At 29.7% G+C, this 16947-nt stretch overlaps 1 protein-coding gene and 1 long non-coding RNA gene across 2 annotated transcripts in view; one reads left to right on the top strand and one right to left on the bottom strand.

Annotated features, from left to right (window-relative positions):
- The window catches only part of LOC111037747 (glycine receptor subunit beta-type 4-like), a 145116-nt gene extending 132580 nt beyond the window's left edge, over window positions 1-12536 (bottom strand). Inside the window, exon 1 of the mRNA XM_022320487.1 lies at window positions 12454-12536. Coding sequence (XP_022176179.1) covers window positions 12454-12529 — 76 coding nt within the window. The 5' untranslated portion in view covers window positions 12530-12536. The remainder of the gene's footprint in view (window positions 1-12453) is intronic.
- LOC111037748 lies at window positions 1427-15957 on the top strand. The gene is made up of 3 exons (XR_002604908.1): window positions 1427-2463; window positions 6168-6231; window positions 15915-15957. It is a non-coding gene; the product is annotated as an uncharacterized LOC111037748 (long non-coding RNA).
- Window positions 15958-16947: the final 990 nt, after the last annotated feature.

Here is a 16947-nt window from a genome sequence, read left to right as displayed (position 1 = left end):
CTTACAAATTGCGTATGGTAAAATTGTTGGGAATTATGATGGTGCCTACTCAATCACCACACTGTAGAAGACACTCATTATTATTACAAAAACTATTGACATTATTAAAATATATTTTTTCTTACATATTCTTGAGTGTTTTAGAAGCCTAGTAATTGTAAAAATATGTCTTACTACTTTTATGAATGACAATATACATTTTTAATTTCGTATTCAGAAGCAAAATATTATTTAGAGTATTTCAATCTAATATTTCAAACTAGTGTAGTTGATTATAAGTTAATATAAGTATTTTAAGTTTGGATGAGAGGGTGGTGGATCAACATTGTGTATTTGTGTGGGATACTTCTGTACCTCATCTAATCATAGAATATGACGTTTAACTCATAATCTACTTGTTCAAAATTTGGTTAATCCAAAAAATATATTATCTTACGACTTAAATAATATTTTCTAAAATGTTAAAATTTTCTAAAAAATTAAGTATCTTACATTAAATATATAATATTCTCTATACCTAGTTATTAGTTTATTATTTTTTCGTTATTTTTATTTTTTTCATTAGCTTCAACCAAAAGTTACTGTAGCTCGACAATTAATCGAATGACAAACACTTATTGGTTAACCTAACCCTGGGATACATGTCTAGTAAACCAGAATTTCAATATGCAATGTCTTTATTAAATCAAAAACGAGAAAAATAACTCGATCCACGATGACATTAAACGCACGATAAAGTAACAAGGTCGTATGTTGACATTTTTTCCATATTCGATGGATTGCGCATACGAATGTTAGAGGTGCGCTGTTCTGATTGGCTGGTAAAACGTATGTTATTTGTATAATACCATAATATAATAATGTTTAGCTATACGATAACCTCACAGAATGGCCCGATGCCAACATCACGAATTCGTACCACATAAATGTCATATACCGTAACATTACCATGCCGTTATGTTAATACAGTGGATCGTCGATAGCTGGAATGGGTGGGTGACAACAATTAGAGCAATAGAAACATTGGTATTTACCTCCCTCCATAGATATTATTGAAATCCATGGGATAAAGACCGAGAACTAAGAATGTGGTAACATAATATTATAATGGACTAGAAACCATAGAAACTAGACCTTATACTACTAGACAAGCAATGAGCGTAACAACATAGATGTAATGTATATAGATAAATAGATTATTGCATTTTTTCGTGTAGACAGCCTACATCACTGCTAACCTAACCAGCCCACATGCTGTTGTTTTACTCAGTTCTTGTATAGTAGTAGTTTAAGATCTGTGCTGGAAACGAACAGCTTATCAGTGGCTACGAATGTATGTACAACAGACGAGTGTGAAGGGGAGGAGGGGTGTCACACTGGGCTCTGAGAATTTACAAAGTCATCTGTATAAAACACGGACTGAGATACAAAATGTGACGCCAAATAAAACCACTGGTAGCGCTGAAAACATTCCCATGTTCAGTACTTCAGTGTGAGGAACCTTTTAGTGGCCGTCCCCCGTCCCCCACCGACCATGTCGTTTCCAGACCATTATATCTTAAACCAGGGGTTTCCAAACTTTTTCATTCGAGGGCCACGTAAAATATCAAAAGCTCTTGGAGGGGCCAAAGTGTATGAACACATATAAGTCGTTCAGATCGTACATTAGGATAGTGCCAATTGACACCTCGTCCTTTGCCTCTCCGTAGTTTGGAGACCCATGTCTTCGTTCGTGGTCAAGACATTCCTTCGAGTTATCGAAAATTCTACTAATAGACGTTCGAGTTAACGAGGTTCCACTTTATATTATTCGATTCTTGCAGTATAAAATGTTTTCCAACGTGTGCTCCTCAGTTCTCGTTATATAATTATCGTCGAGACAATATTACGATTACGTTTTTCTCGGTAATCGGTATGAAGAAAGGTTTTACGGAATTTCAATCCGAAAGCCTCGTTCTGACGAGCTCGTCTATAAATAGAATGATTGAAGGGTTTTCCACGAATCCAGTTTGTGCATACTTTGTATGGAACAGAACACGGGACCGATCGCTTCAGTCACACAACACGGGACCGACCGGTACCTTATACGATAAATAATATCTCTACGGTTGGCATTTATTCATTTATGATATTATGCGATTTTGTTATTGTCTCTCCGTTGTAGTGCGTGGCGTATACGACTTGGCTAATAATACGATATTGATAGTGTTATAAAATCTCATGAAATATTTGATTTTGATGAAAAGTAAAATAATCATATTTTAATTTAAAACTATAGAGGGAAGTACAGTTAACGCCTCTACTTATTTAAATTTTAAGTGAAAATGTTATAGAAATATTGCTTATATTATACTTTCAATAAATTACATAATAATTATTCTAGTGTCTACCTTATAATTATATTATAATATTATCTTCACTACATCGTGATTGAGAATTAAATATCGGATAATCACTAATCAGGTATGAAATCAGTCAAATCATATAGTCTTATGAAACAAACCAAAAAACATAAAATTAAAATTGAAATCAAAAATATTTAACCATCGCTAATTTAATTATTACCCGATATAATAAAACAATTGTACATCAATTGTAATTGGTGCATACATTTGAAATATATTATCGGCGAAAAGTGCGCGTTTAATTCACTAAGTTTTTTTTTAGATCTAAATAATGTTCTAAAATATATCAATCACTAATCAGCAACAATTAAAAAACAAATTAACTGTCGCTTTCGAGTGTACCTACCTATAATATTCTACCTCGTCTTTGATTAAGTACTGAGTAAGCCACTGTAATGAATAAAACTAAAAAATAATTTGTAACCTAGTCATGATTTGAACATCAAACGGTTGTAAAAAAAAATTATGACGGACGACAGTATCTTCGATGTTCATGACTGTATGTGAATAACTTGTGAAAATTTGTATCAATAAGACTTAGTTTAATATTCAAGCCTATTAACCGATAAAAAAAAAAACATTTTATTAGTATAAATTGAAATAAACTTAAAAAAATCGAAAACTTTGAATGTCTATAATAAGTAGGTATCTCAAAAGAACCATAATATTTTTCAAATTATGTCATGTCTAGAAAACGCAAATACAAGTTAAATAAAGTAAGTTATAAGTTATATAAATTCTGGACCGTATTCTTGTATCTACGATGATTACTGATTGAATATAAAAAAAATTATAATTATATTTTTGTCAAAAATTGGTGTTGCGTAAATATTTTTTATTGAACATTTTGTACCTTTTTTTCTCAATTATTTAAAAAATATTACTAATAGATCTACCTATAACCACCATATATGTTCAATGATAAGTAAGTTTAATAAGGCGTGCCATTGTTAAAATTTATATTTTAAATATTTCTGTTGCTTGTAATACGATAATATGCTTATAATATCATATACAAGTATAAGATTTTAAAACAAAATACTCAAATTATAACAATATGGAAACATATATTTATTCCATGATAACTTACTATTTAAAGTTGTTTAAATATTATCATATACGTATGTATATATATATTATATCGTATACAAATCGCACAATGTAAGATTATGGCGGACCTGGACATTTCGCCGCCGACCGATTCGCCGCCGGACGTTTCGACCCAGATTATGGTATGTTACGGACTTAAGGCATTGCATGTAAATTTAGCTGGTGGACATGATTTTTATCAGAAAACTGATCGAAATTCGACCATAGTACCATATTATCAAGTATTAAGATGATTAATATATTATTAGACTTATAAGATTCGTTAAAAATATATCACTTATCAGGGTAAGCTGTATAATTTTTTGGTTTACAAATTACAATTGAAAGCTACATTTTAAACGTCAATATTAATTAAATTATTCTTCCCTCATGTTTCATTAATTTTGGCTCGGTCATTATAATTTTTTTCCCAGTATTGGTTGTGTTATAATATCATATAAATTTACTGTTCCTTATTTTATTCTTCTATTTTATGAAAAATATAATTTTGTGTTCGTCTCCTTCGCAACTTTTAATCTTGTATAAAGTTGTTTTCTTAACTTTTTAATCTATTTTTAAATACGTTTCATATTTTGTTTTTATGCCAACTTCTTATCTACTCCTCCATTTTTATTTTGACACTGTCACAATAAATATTTTTTTTACCTAACGAGGTACTTATTTAATTCATGAAATAATCCATACATATGTTTTATACGACACTCAAACTTAAATAATGAACTCGGTTTCTATCCGTCGATTATTTTTTGAGTAATGTTTTTAATTTTAATCACGAATTTCACTATACGTCTAGAGGTGTAATTATACACTTCTAAGTTTTGTATGTGCTTACTAAAAATTAAACAAGAAAGATTATTATTACCTACAGCGTAACTAGAGTTGGTTATCAAATTCACCGGCTTCGAGCTCACGAACTCTGTGTTTCCGTTGTAATAGGTATAATAATAAATCGTATCATCGCTACATCGCCTCAGTTTATTACTGTTACAATTTATCAAGACAGATTATATTGTTTAGTTTAAACTGTTTAATGACAAACCTTACATTTTGTAAGATTATTATCTATTATAATATACGAGATAAAACTGTCAATTCGGCATGATAATACACATTTCCCACGGGGTTTGAGTAAAGTAGAAAAATATCTTCAGTATTTTTGAATTGACCAATTTGACAAGATTGCCTGTCGTTTTAGCCATTGTTTCCAAAAAATAAATAACTCATCTGTTTAAGTTACTATTTACATAAATTAGATATAACAATGAATTGGCCATTTCAGAATTGTTTAGAAAACACGAAAACGACGGTAAATTTGTTTTTTTACTTTGAGTTAAGTTGAAAAATACTTTAAATTAAAAATATAATCGTGACAATCTTTTAATGGTCATACATAAATAAGTTTTCAAAACATTAATTAGAAAAAAGTCATGGACTGTTGTGAGACACCTTGACATTATTTTACGATGGTAAATGGAAATTTATAATGGACATTCATATCAATACATCTATTAACTTTTCTTAGAATCACGACAGCAAACATTTTACTGTGTTGTTTTCAAAAAATGTCTATGAAATAACAACGGTTCATTTTATCTTCAAAAATCTTAAATTATAGTTTTTATTTTTATTTTAAATTTAAATAATCGGGTTTGAAGCGTGTTTATAAAACACGAAAACCGAAAATAGACGGCGCTATCGAAATAATATTTTGCCGTTGTCTTTTCACAAACATTAAACTCGCTGCGTTCGTCACACAATGTATAAAGTTTAAAAATTGAAATGAATTCATTAGAGTTAATTCGGCAGAAATTTTATCCGAAATATTCGCGGATTTTATGCAAAAACTCGTTAGCGCACTGCGTTAAAGCGACGTAGTAGCGAACGACAATAATTATTATGTAGTCAGTGTATATTATAATATGATATAAAGTTGTTTGTCTGAAATTGTTGCTCGTGAATTAATGTCGCCGAAAATGTTTTTGACAATAAACTGTTGGGATCTATGTATTAAATATATAACCGCTTTTAATTTATATATCTATATTCTATATGAATCTTTGAGTCTCGAATCATTTTCATTAAATTTCCGGTAATGTTTATTGAGGGTTTGGCCGATAACTTAAGTGAAGAAAATGCTGGAAAGCTATTATATTTTCGTCAGTGGATTTAAAACGTCAAGTTATTTACTCGATTAAGTGTCCGTAAATTGCGTATGGATAGCGAATACGCGTACCTATACCTATATCTTATAATAATTAAAAATCGACTCGTTTCAATCCCAATTTCCGTCGTCGCGACTAAATCGGTAGGTGTATTAACATTTCTCAAAGCGACACTTTTGTTATTAATAATTACAACCGTGTAATAGATTTTTCGAAAAAGCGCTTCGATAATTTGTTGATTCTGACGATTTTCTGTGCAAACTCGACTCGGCTGACGTTCGTTTAATGGATGATAATAGTTTAAAATAGTTTTAATAATTAATAACACTGTTGGCGGTGTATTATGGTCTTCATAAGTGCAAATCTAAAGGCGTTCTTAGGGCGCTATTTTGAATTATAGAGCAAACTAATATCGGTACTAATAAAATAGGCACCTATAATAATATTATCATCATAATGAATAATATATTTTGTTTTTATTTGTTTTCAGTTTAACAAATAAGCTTCAGAGTGAACATTCGCCATTACGAAAAGAATACATTTTTTTGGATCATGTAAGTTACGTTGTAATATATTTCATACAGTCCTTATTTTATCATCCCTATACTAGGTTTTTTCCGGTTAATCCTTTCACCTAGCAACCGACTAATGGTTTTTTAAATTGCAACCCATCCATAAAATATGTCAAATATACATTTTATACTATATATGTGTATATATAATTTAACAGTCTGAAGTAGAAAATATTACTGAGCGAATATTTCACATATCTAACTCAAATATTATATATATTAATTACTTAATTTAATGATGAGACGAGTCCGTGCACAACGCAGTTATTACAAGGCATATGTTTATTATGATCAGGATCGATCAATGATATTTATGCGGACGATTATCGCTGTTTTATTTTCAGCGGAGACCAATGTACCTATGTATATGCTGTAAAGTTAACAGTACCCAAATCAGCTATGTTTTTATAAATTATAATTTGCGTAGGTATTAGCGGGGAAATAATAATGTTTGCTTATTTGGCTCGTCTGTCCACTATTGCATACAAGTACACATAAACGTCCCAATGTGTTACAAAATTGTCATCAATTAAATTGTTATGCTTTTTGAGTTTATTAAAAAAAAAATGTATACTGCACAAACACCGTAATTGAATACATTTTGTTATTCACTGAAAACGTTTTAAAAAAACGTTGAGGTCGCTGCAGCGTTAGCCGAACTAAACGTAGGTAGGCAATGACCAATGATTATAATATTATGGTTTTCAGTAAATATTTAATACATATACACTGAATAGGTAAAGGGGAAAAAAATAAGATTTTCGTTAAATTTTTTTTATTTAAATTTAAATTTTTTATAGTGACTAGTAGTATAACATATTTTGCGTGTGGTCTCTTTTTTGTAAAACTGTTTACCGTGATTTGATGTATGGCTCTCATTCGGCCAATATTATCACTGCCGCTCAGCTATAAAATATATAATAAGTATAGTTTTATAAGTACCTATAAATATATTTGCACTCGGTGAATTATTTCATTATTTTATTATTATTTCCACTCGCGCTTCGACGAGCAAATAATTTCCAATAAAATAATATCAAGTATTCCTGCGTTCAGGCGTTTTGATTTTCCAATCAGCGACTTTCGTCGTTATCGACAGATCGAAAACCTCTACCGAGATTCGTCGGCACTGCTCTTACATAATATTATATGTGTACACGCAAAGTGTACGATATATTATTTACTATATCTTGCTTTAATTTTGCAAAGGAACGAGTATTTAATAATTCGAGCGTTGTTCGTCGATACGCATAAATGTACAAAAAAGACTTCCGATATATTACAATATGAATATAATATGAAAATTCTAACCGACTGCACCACTGAAAAAAACGAGTGATCGGGGAAACGGACGTAGTGGCAAGTGGGTGTAAGCTCCATTAGCGACGTTAACGATTGGCACCGCTCTGGTAGAAGTATATAATACATGTGTGTATAATATGCGGTAGTAGCGGTTAACCGGCGTTGCGATAAGACTTCGCAGCGACTCGCGGCTGTAACATAAATTGTGTACTGTGTAGGTATAGGTACCGCGATGTCGATGGGAAAAAAACATGCTAAGTACCCGAGGTTGGTGGTTGTATATAAAATATAATAAAATGTATAGATATATAATATATACGTGTCCTGCTCGTCGTAAACGAGGCAAAAATATAACGAAAAATAAACGTATTTTTATCGAACAAGTGTTAAAAATAACAGCCACGGTACGAGCGTGTGTGTGAGTGATTGGATGGGTGGGTGTGTATGTGTGCTGCGCGACGTGTACCTATATATTATATTATTGGAATATTATGTTATTTTATACATATTATACATACCGGGTGATTTATTTAACGTAGGACACTGATTATTTTAATAATTATCAAAATTGTTGATCATTTACATTATAGATAACATTAAGTAGCTTAAAAAAAAATTATTTTTAGTTTCTTAAATTATTACGTGCATTTCTAATTACTTATTCCAAAACTGATTAGTTAAAAAAATGAATCTAAAAATCAAATTTTTAACAGTACTTATTATTATTGTAAGTTATAAAACTTTATATATTTTTTAAGTTATAATCAAAAATCTAATTGTCCGACATTCGAGTTTTATAGACCGAAAAACTCCGAATAATATTATCTACAAAAAAAAAATGAAATGAAATATGTATAATAGTTTTGTCATTCAAAGAGTAAACATTTATAACGATAAAAGATAGTAACACTTTTAGTAATGACTTAAAAATATGTAAAAAAATATTTTCGAAACCTTATGCGTTGCTTAAAATAAAAATCGTCTAAAGTTAAACGGGTCACCACTTTTATATAATATAATTATGAGCGTTAGGTATAGGTACGATAATAATAACAAACAGTTTCTGGTAGCATGTCGCATCGACATACCCACAGAGTGTTGATTGCTAATATATACCTACCCATATAATATACAATTATGTACATGTATATAAGAACGAATGCCGTAGATGTAAATTAGTTAAATCTATGCATAATAATATTATTATACTATATAATATACAAATAAATACCTACCCTAAATTCGCAAGTACCTACGGATTACGGAGGGATTTATTTAAGTGGTCGTGACTAATAATAATTTTCCTGTATATATTTGTATTTAAATAAAACATTCAGACAGATGCGTGTTCCGCTTCGGATTATGCAATTAAAAATGTATAGGTCGATACGCCGGCGATGGAAAATTATTAAACCACACACACGGTACAGGTGGTTTGGTATTATGGTTAGTGCCTATGTATAATCGTATATGATATTATGGGCAACGTGCGACGTGTACGTCTGTAAATTATTCTACCACATTTAATATGCAATACGATTTCCCTGTCGTACGGAGTAATGTTACAAGTTAAGTTATATCATATAATACTGCGCGCGTGTGTATGTGTGTGTATGTGTGTGTGCTGTGGCGTTCGGATGGCGGAAATTACGGTGGCTTGGATTATTCGGCGGCCGCAAACAAATGCGAAACGAATACGAAATAATTATATTCAAACGTCAGCGAAACATGCAGATCGTTTGAAATCACGAAATTAACAGTTATTCGTATATACATTTACTTAGCTAGCTGATATACCTACTTATTGTACGTATACACTCCAGAAAATACCAAGAAAATACTGTAATATATATATTATGTACAGGGCGTATCAGTGGGTTTTGCGCCGAACGTCACGTCTGAACGTGTTGGACGTCCGAGACGCACTCTGTATACTATATTATTATTATTATTATTATTATAAAGATAGGTTCTCCTGACGCGTTTTCATATTATTATAATGTCGTTTCGCACGTGCTGTCAAAACTTTGACCATTACACCGAGGCAGGATGACAGGATGATCGTATAATATTATACGTACTCTGTACTGACTATATGGAGACTACAACGCTCCGTAATAACGACACGTAGCGGCCATCGACGAAACTGTATCCCAATACCTAATCAGGAGTGTGCCCGTGCACATCGCACTGCAACAGCTGCAGTGTCGGATCATATAATGTCTGGTAAATTTCTTCTAAGTTCACCTGTTGTCGTATCGTCGGGTAATAATTATGATTATCATCATCATCCAGTTATCACGAACGATCAAGGGGGACTATCGAGTCGTTGGCGCTCCAGTCGGTATATGCAGCGTATATGGGTATTACTTATTTCTGTTATCTGTAAATATGTATTTGTCCTCCCATAACACTTGCTTTAATATTGTAACATTAATAGGATTTTTATTTCGTAAATACGAAATATCTTCGAAACTTAAATAATAAAATAACGTCAAATGAAAATCTTATTTGGGATATAAAATAATTGTATGTTAACCAAACTTACGACTGCGCAGCTCCTCTCTACTCATGACATTCGTAGTGAAGAATACTAACTACTATCGACAACTTCGTTTTTGTTTTAATAAAATTAACGTAATTTGGATTTTTACTGTGGTGCACAGCAAAGTATAACATAATATAACTATAATACGAGCTCTCAGTCCGTAAAAAAAATAAAGTAAATAATAACAGAAGAGTGTAATAAACTTCAACTATAGTTGTTTTTTATTTTCATCCAATGTGTGGACTACATGATAATATGGCAACAACATAATTTTACAAGATGTTAAAAATGAGTTATACAATCATATTTTTTAATTATATTTAGGTACCTAATGAAAGTTTCAATAATCCAGCGAATATGTTTTATGCATGTTTGGTTATTGTTAGTTACCAGCTTAAATCATAGTTCTTGAGTTTTGTAGAGCTAAGCTAAGCCTCTCAATTTATATATATATATATATATTTAAGTACGGTGTAAAGAGATCCCTACGCGGCTACGCCGGGCCCTGTTATATATAACGTGTATAATAATTACTACAGCGGTTTGATGATAGAGAGGCCTAGGATTTAAATGATGTAAATGATGTATATATTTAATTTTGTTTACATTTGCTAATATTTGCTTTAAAAATATAATAAAATATAGGTAGTAGGTACTTACAGTGGATTTACTAATTAATTTTAATATATTATTAAATGAAAGAGAAACATCTTAAAACAAATTCAATTAAATTACATCTTATATAAAAGCTAAATTATTTTTGTTAGTTACACTTTTAAATAAATTCATATAATTTAAAAACATTTTTATAATAGATACAATTACTGGTTTTGTGAAATTTAAATTAGGAGGGTAATATTAAGTATAATTTTTCCCAGTACACTACTTTCGTTTAAATATACTACAAATATGCTATAATATGCAATATATTAAAATGCAATATAAAAAAGTAGGCAGCCACTCCGATGAAGAGCGTGAGTCGTTTGTATCTTGTCATTGAGTAGGTCACTGTAATGGATGTATTATAATTTGAATTTAATGATAATAATTTCTAAATACGAAAAGCGATTCTGATCCTTGACAATCACTCTATAAATTATTAGTATGTAATACTTACTAAGTATATTTATCATAATATATTTATATTTATTTTCTTTGCTACTATAGAAATGTATTTTACTATTGGTATTATGTTGTAATGTATAAACTTTACATCGCTTAAAATTGATCTAAATATTTTGAAATATAGTCAAATATATTAATAAACGTAAAAATGTCAAGTCCCCACGAATGATCATTTATAAGTTTATAACTAAATAACTAAAAACTTAAAATGTTTATGAAAATATTGAAAATTTATATTTTTGGGTTTTAAGAATAACTACTCGAGGAACTTTATATTCAATTGTAAGCTTTTAACCAACACTTAAAAAAAAATTGATATTTAAAATGGCTATAATAATTAGTCTAAATATTTTGAAAACTTAATTTAGTATAGAAAATTATAATTTAAGTGACAGCGTAATGTTTAAGTTTTTTCTATGAATAATTTCTGAATAATAACATTAAAAATAACTAAATTCGTTTGATAAGAAATCGTGATTCTATACCCCATGGAAAAATATTTGCTGATTAAATTAATTTTATTTTTATCATTCTAGTAACAAAAATGTATACAGAACCTTTAATTAAAATTTCAAACTTAAGGTATGAATATTAAACATTTTATATAAATCAATACTATAAAATAATTTTGCACATTTTTGGGAAGATGAATTTCGTACAAATTTGAACTTTAATGCTTATAAAGAAATATTGTGATAATATTTTTTTATGTTTAAGTTTATTTGGCATATACACAACTTATGAGGAACCTTCTGTACTTTCAAGCTTTTTACCATAAGATATCAATATTGTATTGATTGGGAAATAGGAAAAAAAGTCGAACATTTAAAATACCAATAAATAATACAAGCCTAAATATTTGTAAAAATTATTTTATGTCCAGTAAATAAATGGTTTTATACAATAAAATTCAATGAAAATTTCCAATCTCCGAAATTATTCATTTTTAGCTTCCAACTAAAGCACAAGATCTATTTTGTCAAAAACTAGTCGTTATGCTTAAAAACTAAAAATCGCTAAGCTCAAAATCAATAAGTAGATCATAATATTTTATATCAATATGAGACGATTCGGGGAGGTAACTAACCAAGTATGGGTTAGTTACCCATAATACATTGTATGAAAAATGGGTGCTTAAAAATAAACATACCAATGATAATAATATATTATTAACCCTAGTCCTAATTATGAAATAATTTTATGACTGCGACGCATGCACGAGTACTCACTCAGGTGGTTTGTCGGCGTCGCCCTTCTATCGTAGTTTTTCTTCAGCAGACTATCTAGTATCTGGAGATGATTCATTTTTGCACCGTACCTGAGAATAGCACAAAACAATCGGTTGGTAAATTCTAATGTATATGATGGTATTATTGATGTTATCAATTTTATTGATTTATTGATAGTTATTGAGTTAATCATGTATGACATATTAAATCATATATATTTTTCGGACAAGAAATTCGCTGTTGCCGAAGTGGCACTGTTTCTCCGACTTAACATAGATCTAAACATCTAAAAAAGTTCTACTTTAAAACTCGGTGAAACTCTGTTTCTTCGCCCCATCACTCTAAGTGAGCTCGTAAAATCGTTATAGCGCACGGCTCGTACAAATTAAAAGAAAACGTATTTTCAAAAATAATAATATATTTTATATCATAACAATACCATTGTCGTCGATGTTGGTGTCATCCCTGGGCGGAGAATTTAAAATCAAAATCTCGTTCGGACTGTAAAGTCAGTATAAAGACGAACACTCACACACCTTATTAATAATATAACTCGTGAACACGCGGCGTCTCGTGTATGCAATTTAACGGCATGCGCTCGCTCTCGGAAGCATACAATATTATTATTATTATTTTGTGTTTGTGCTCGCGCCGTGTATAATATTATTATCGTAGACGTAGCAAAAATTTGTTCTTTGGCAAAACATCTCGGGTATTTTTAAGAACGTAAAATGACGTTATTATATTTGTTATGGAACCGCGAAATTTAATTTGTTCAACGTCGTTTAACTTTCCGTGAATACGTTTCTTTTACCTCTCCGGTAGGTATAAGAGGTTATATGCGTACACAATATTATTATAATAATGTGATACATTTTACAGTGTATAATATTATGTACCCAGTGCACTATGATATAATATTGTTATATAATATTATAATCGCAGTACCTCTGAGCCGGTATAATAATATGCTTACATTATACCATCAATTTCCCAACGCCCATAATACGCTACACTGTCGTATTATTATTGTTATTATAAACGTCGTCAAACGATATATTTTATTGTAAATACAATTCCACATAATGTCAACAGCCGAAGAATAAACATGTACTTAGCGTGTTGGGAACAATCGACCGGGTGACACTATTTTATAAAAACGCGTCTGAGCCAGAAATATTATATAAATAAATATTACAATTATGAATAAATAATGTCAATTTTATTCATAATAATGTGATGCGCGATTATTTTATAATAATTAAAAACTAATGTCCACTGCTTACAACTCACTGAATATTATTTAAAAATATTTAATTATTTTTAAATAAGTTCAAATGTATGTATTGATTAACTGTTGAGTTTTCTTTGTTTTTCCAATTTCTAATTATATAGCACGCATATACAATTGATTTATGTTATCATAAATTAATGTTTATATAAGGAGGGGTGGGGGAAAAATAGCTTCAGAGGCGGAAAATCTTGAATACCAGCTGCATTAGTTCAGAAAATATTAGGTAAACGCGAACAATTATTAGTTTGGAAAATGTCAAACTGTTTTTAGTTTTATTGCACGGCCGAGTATGACATAGTTGTTATTATTATAATTATTATTTATTTATTAGTTTTAACAATGATACATAATCATAATAATATTATACTACTGCAACAGTTTAAGATAATAGTGTATAATATATTCTCGGCGACGCCTACGCCAAGAAATATTATTATAAAATATAAATACGAAAAATTTCGTTTATGGTTTTACAAAAACTTGTTCTGCGTATACAAGTTATATGCCACAGCATTTAACTTACCAGTTATTTACTTGTGTAACGTAAGTAAATAAAAAATTAAAACTCGAATTTAGTATTTTTCTGTGACTATTCATGACATTTTCTCCTCTTTCTTTGAAAAATTAAATTACAACGTTGATTTCGCGTTTATAGGTGAATCCCTTCTGATAATCTTCTATATTCCACAAGTCGTACAAATAGAATTATTTCTGTTTTATATTTGAGTGGCTGACCTTTGAATTTGGTTTCTCCTCTGCAGAGTGTTTGTTTAAGAACTTTGCCGCTTCCTTTGTTTGAATTGCACAAAAAAAGATGTCAACCACGTAAATAATTGGATTAAAAAGGAACTACAAAAAAAAAAACCATCTTGATCAAAACGAGTACTGTCCTATTTATATCACCCAATGACACACTCTCTTTCTTCAAATTTCCTTCTAATCATATTTACTGTGGACTAAATGGAAAAGTATATATATTTTTTTTATTAGATTTTCCATTTATCACTTTTAAAATAATTGTTTCCATTTGGACGTAGTCACTCAAACTAAAAATAAAATTGGGCAAATATTGATTGATCGAAGTAAAATGTGTCCTTCTAAGTCTTCTGATAGATTTAATACTCTAAGTATTTCATTTTTCCAACTAAATTTAATCAACATACATTTTTACTCTCAATCTTCAAAACACAAGAATGTATATATTTTTTTTTTTTTTTTTTTTTTAATTGATCCTGAGCCCGGCAACTGAGGCCATTAGCTATTAGTAGGTACTGTAGGTTTTTTTGTATTGATGGTTTGTAGGTTTTTGGAACGGTAGGGGGAACACGTGTGTGTTTGTTTTGGCAGAATTTCGAATGGGGCACCCGTAGGTTTCTGCCATGCCCCGGGGGTGGGGGATGTATATTATATTTCTATCGAGTTTTAAAACATTGTATTCGTATGGTGGGGGAACATTTCATGATAATACGAAACGTTTAAAGATAACGATAATACTATTCTATATTAAAACAAAATCTGATAAATTGTTATCCTTAACATTTTATTTATTATCATATATTATATGTATCATATAGGTACCTTCTACATATATACGTTATCCACAATTTCGGGTTCCCAACTTTCATGGTGACTGGTGACTTTCCAACGCTGTATAATATTTACTCACAATGTATACAAATGTTGGGAACCCGACCTTGTCCATAATATATGTTTTTACTTTATATTATTTCTAAGTGTTGATATATACCAACATGGAATATTTAAAAATATATAAACAATATCTACACATTATTGTTTTTGTACTTGTAACTTAAATAAATTTATATACATTATTTATAGTTCAACCAAAAGAATATTATTTCATCTATAATAATCGCATCATAATATAAGTAAAAACTAATACATGTATGCAACGGACCGTTAAATTAAACATGTGAAATGGTTCAGGTCAAAGTATTTTTCATAGATTACCAAACTATCAATAGAATATTTATTTTATTTTATTTTCACCATAATATATGTATATATGTGAATTTTTTTGTTTGCTTACTGTTGACAAACTTATTTATATATATTTATTGCATTGCACACAGTGTATATGTTGAAAAATAATAATAAACGTACACATAATATTATGAATACCTAAATAAAATATTTTTTTTTTCAGTGTCTCTGAAGTTTGATATTAATTGAAGAACCTGGATTCTGATGTAAGTCGATAAAAAAAAAGTGCCTTTACCGGAAATCTAGGAGAAGGACTCATAAAATATAGCCTTGACCTGTGTTCCTGACATAGGTCCTTGGGTGAATTAATGGCACGGATCCTCGTGTCGAGCTTTTAGGGGTCCATAGACAAATTCAAAATGGCGGTCATCTTACCTTGGATACCATACATTGAAGATCGGACCGATTTATAATCATACATTTCGATTTTGTTTTGACCATGAGTTATCGCGATTCCAAAGACGAAAAATCTAATATAATCCATTATGGATCCAATGCACTATAAAATAATGAAATACTCAAACACGTTTACCTTTATAGGCGTCTATATAAGTCTGTAAGAAAATACCTATTATAAATTCAAAGAAATCAGGATTTTTATCATATATTATGTTGATTAGTGTGTAATATTATATTGACATTTAACAGTCGTATTTAAAATATCTTTCTTCAGATATAGACTTCCTTAATATTTTATGTTCTGCATATTCATAAGAATAATCATAACTGGTCTAATAATATTTATATATTATTGTAAATATTTACTTATTTTCAGCATCAGAAAAAATAACATTTTTTTTAAAAATGTATTTCAGATTAAATTTTAATTAGTTTTTAAAGAAAAAATATATTATAAAGAAATGCCGATGATTAATTTACTATATAAATAAGAAAATTTTACTACTATCCTACTTTATAATATAATATTATGAAAAATTAATTAAAATTGTTAGTTATAATGCATTTTATTATTCTAGAAAGCATCTACATCAAAGCCGGATTAAAGGTTGAGCAGTGGAGGTTTCTTGGTAAGTTTCAAAAAAAAGTCAAAACGTTTTAACATTAATTTTCTATACTTTAAAAAAAATAATTAACAATGAAGCATTTGAATGCTTTTGACGTATTATATATTTTTAAGTATTCTTAAAATGTCATGTACACTTTATACTATATACCAGTTTACCACACATATAGGA

This window comes from Myzus persicae, unplaced genomic scaffold (genome assembly GCF_001856785.1).
Source record: "Myzus persicae strain clone G006 unplaced genomic scaffold, MPER_G0061.0, whole genome shotgun sequence".
NCBI classification, from domain to species: domain Eukaryota; kingdom Metazoa; phylum Arthropoda; class Insecta; order Hemiptera; family Aphididae; genus Myzus; species Myzus persicae.
Note: the sequence above shows the minus strand (reverse complement) of the source record. Positions and strands in the feature narration are given on the sequence as shown.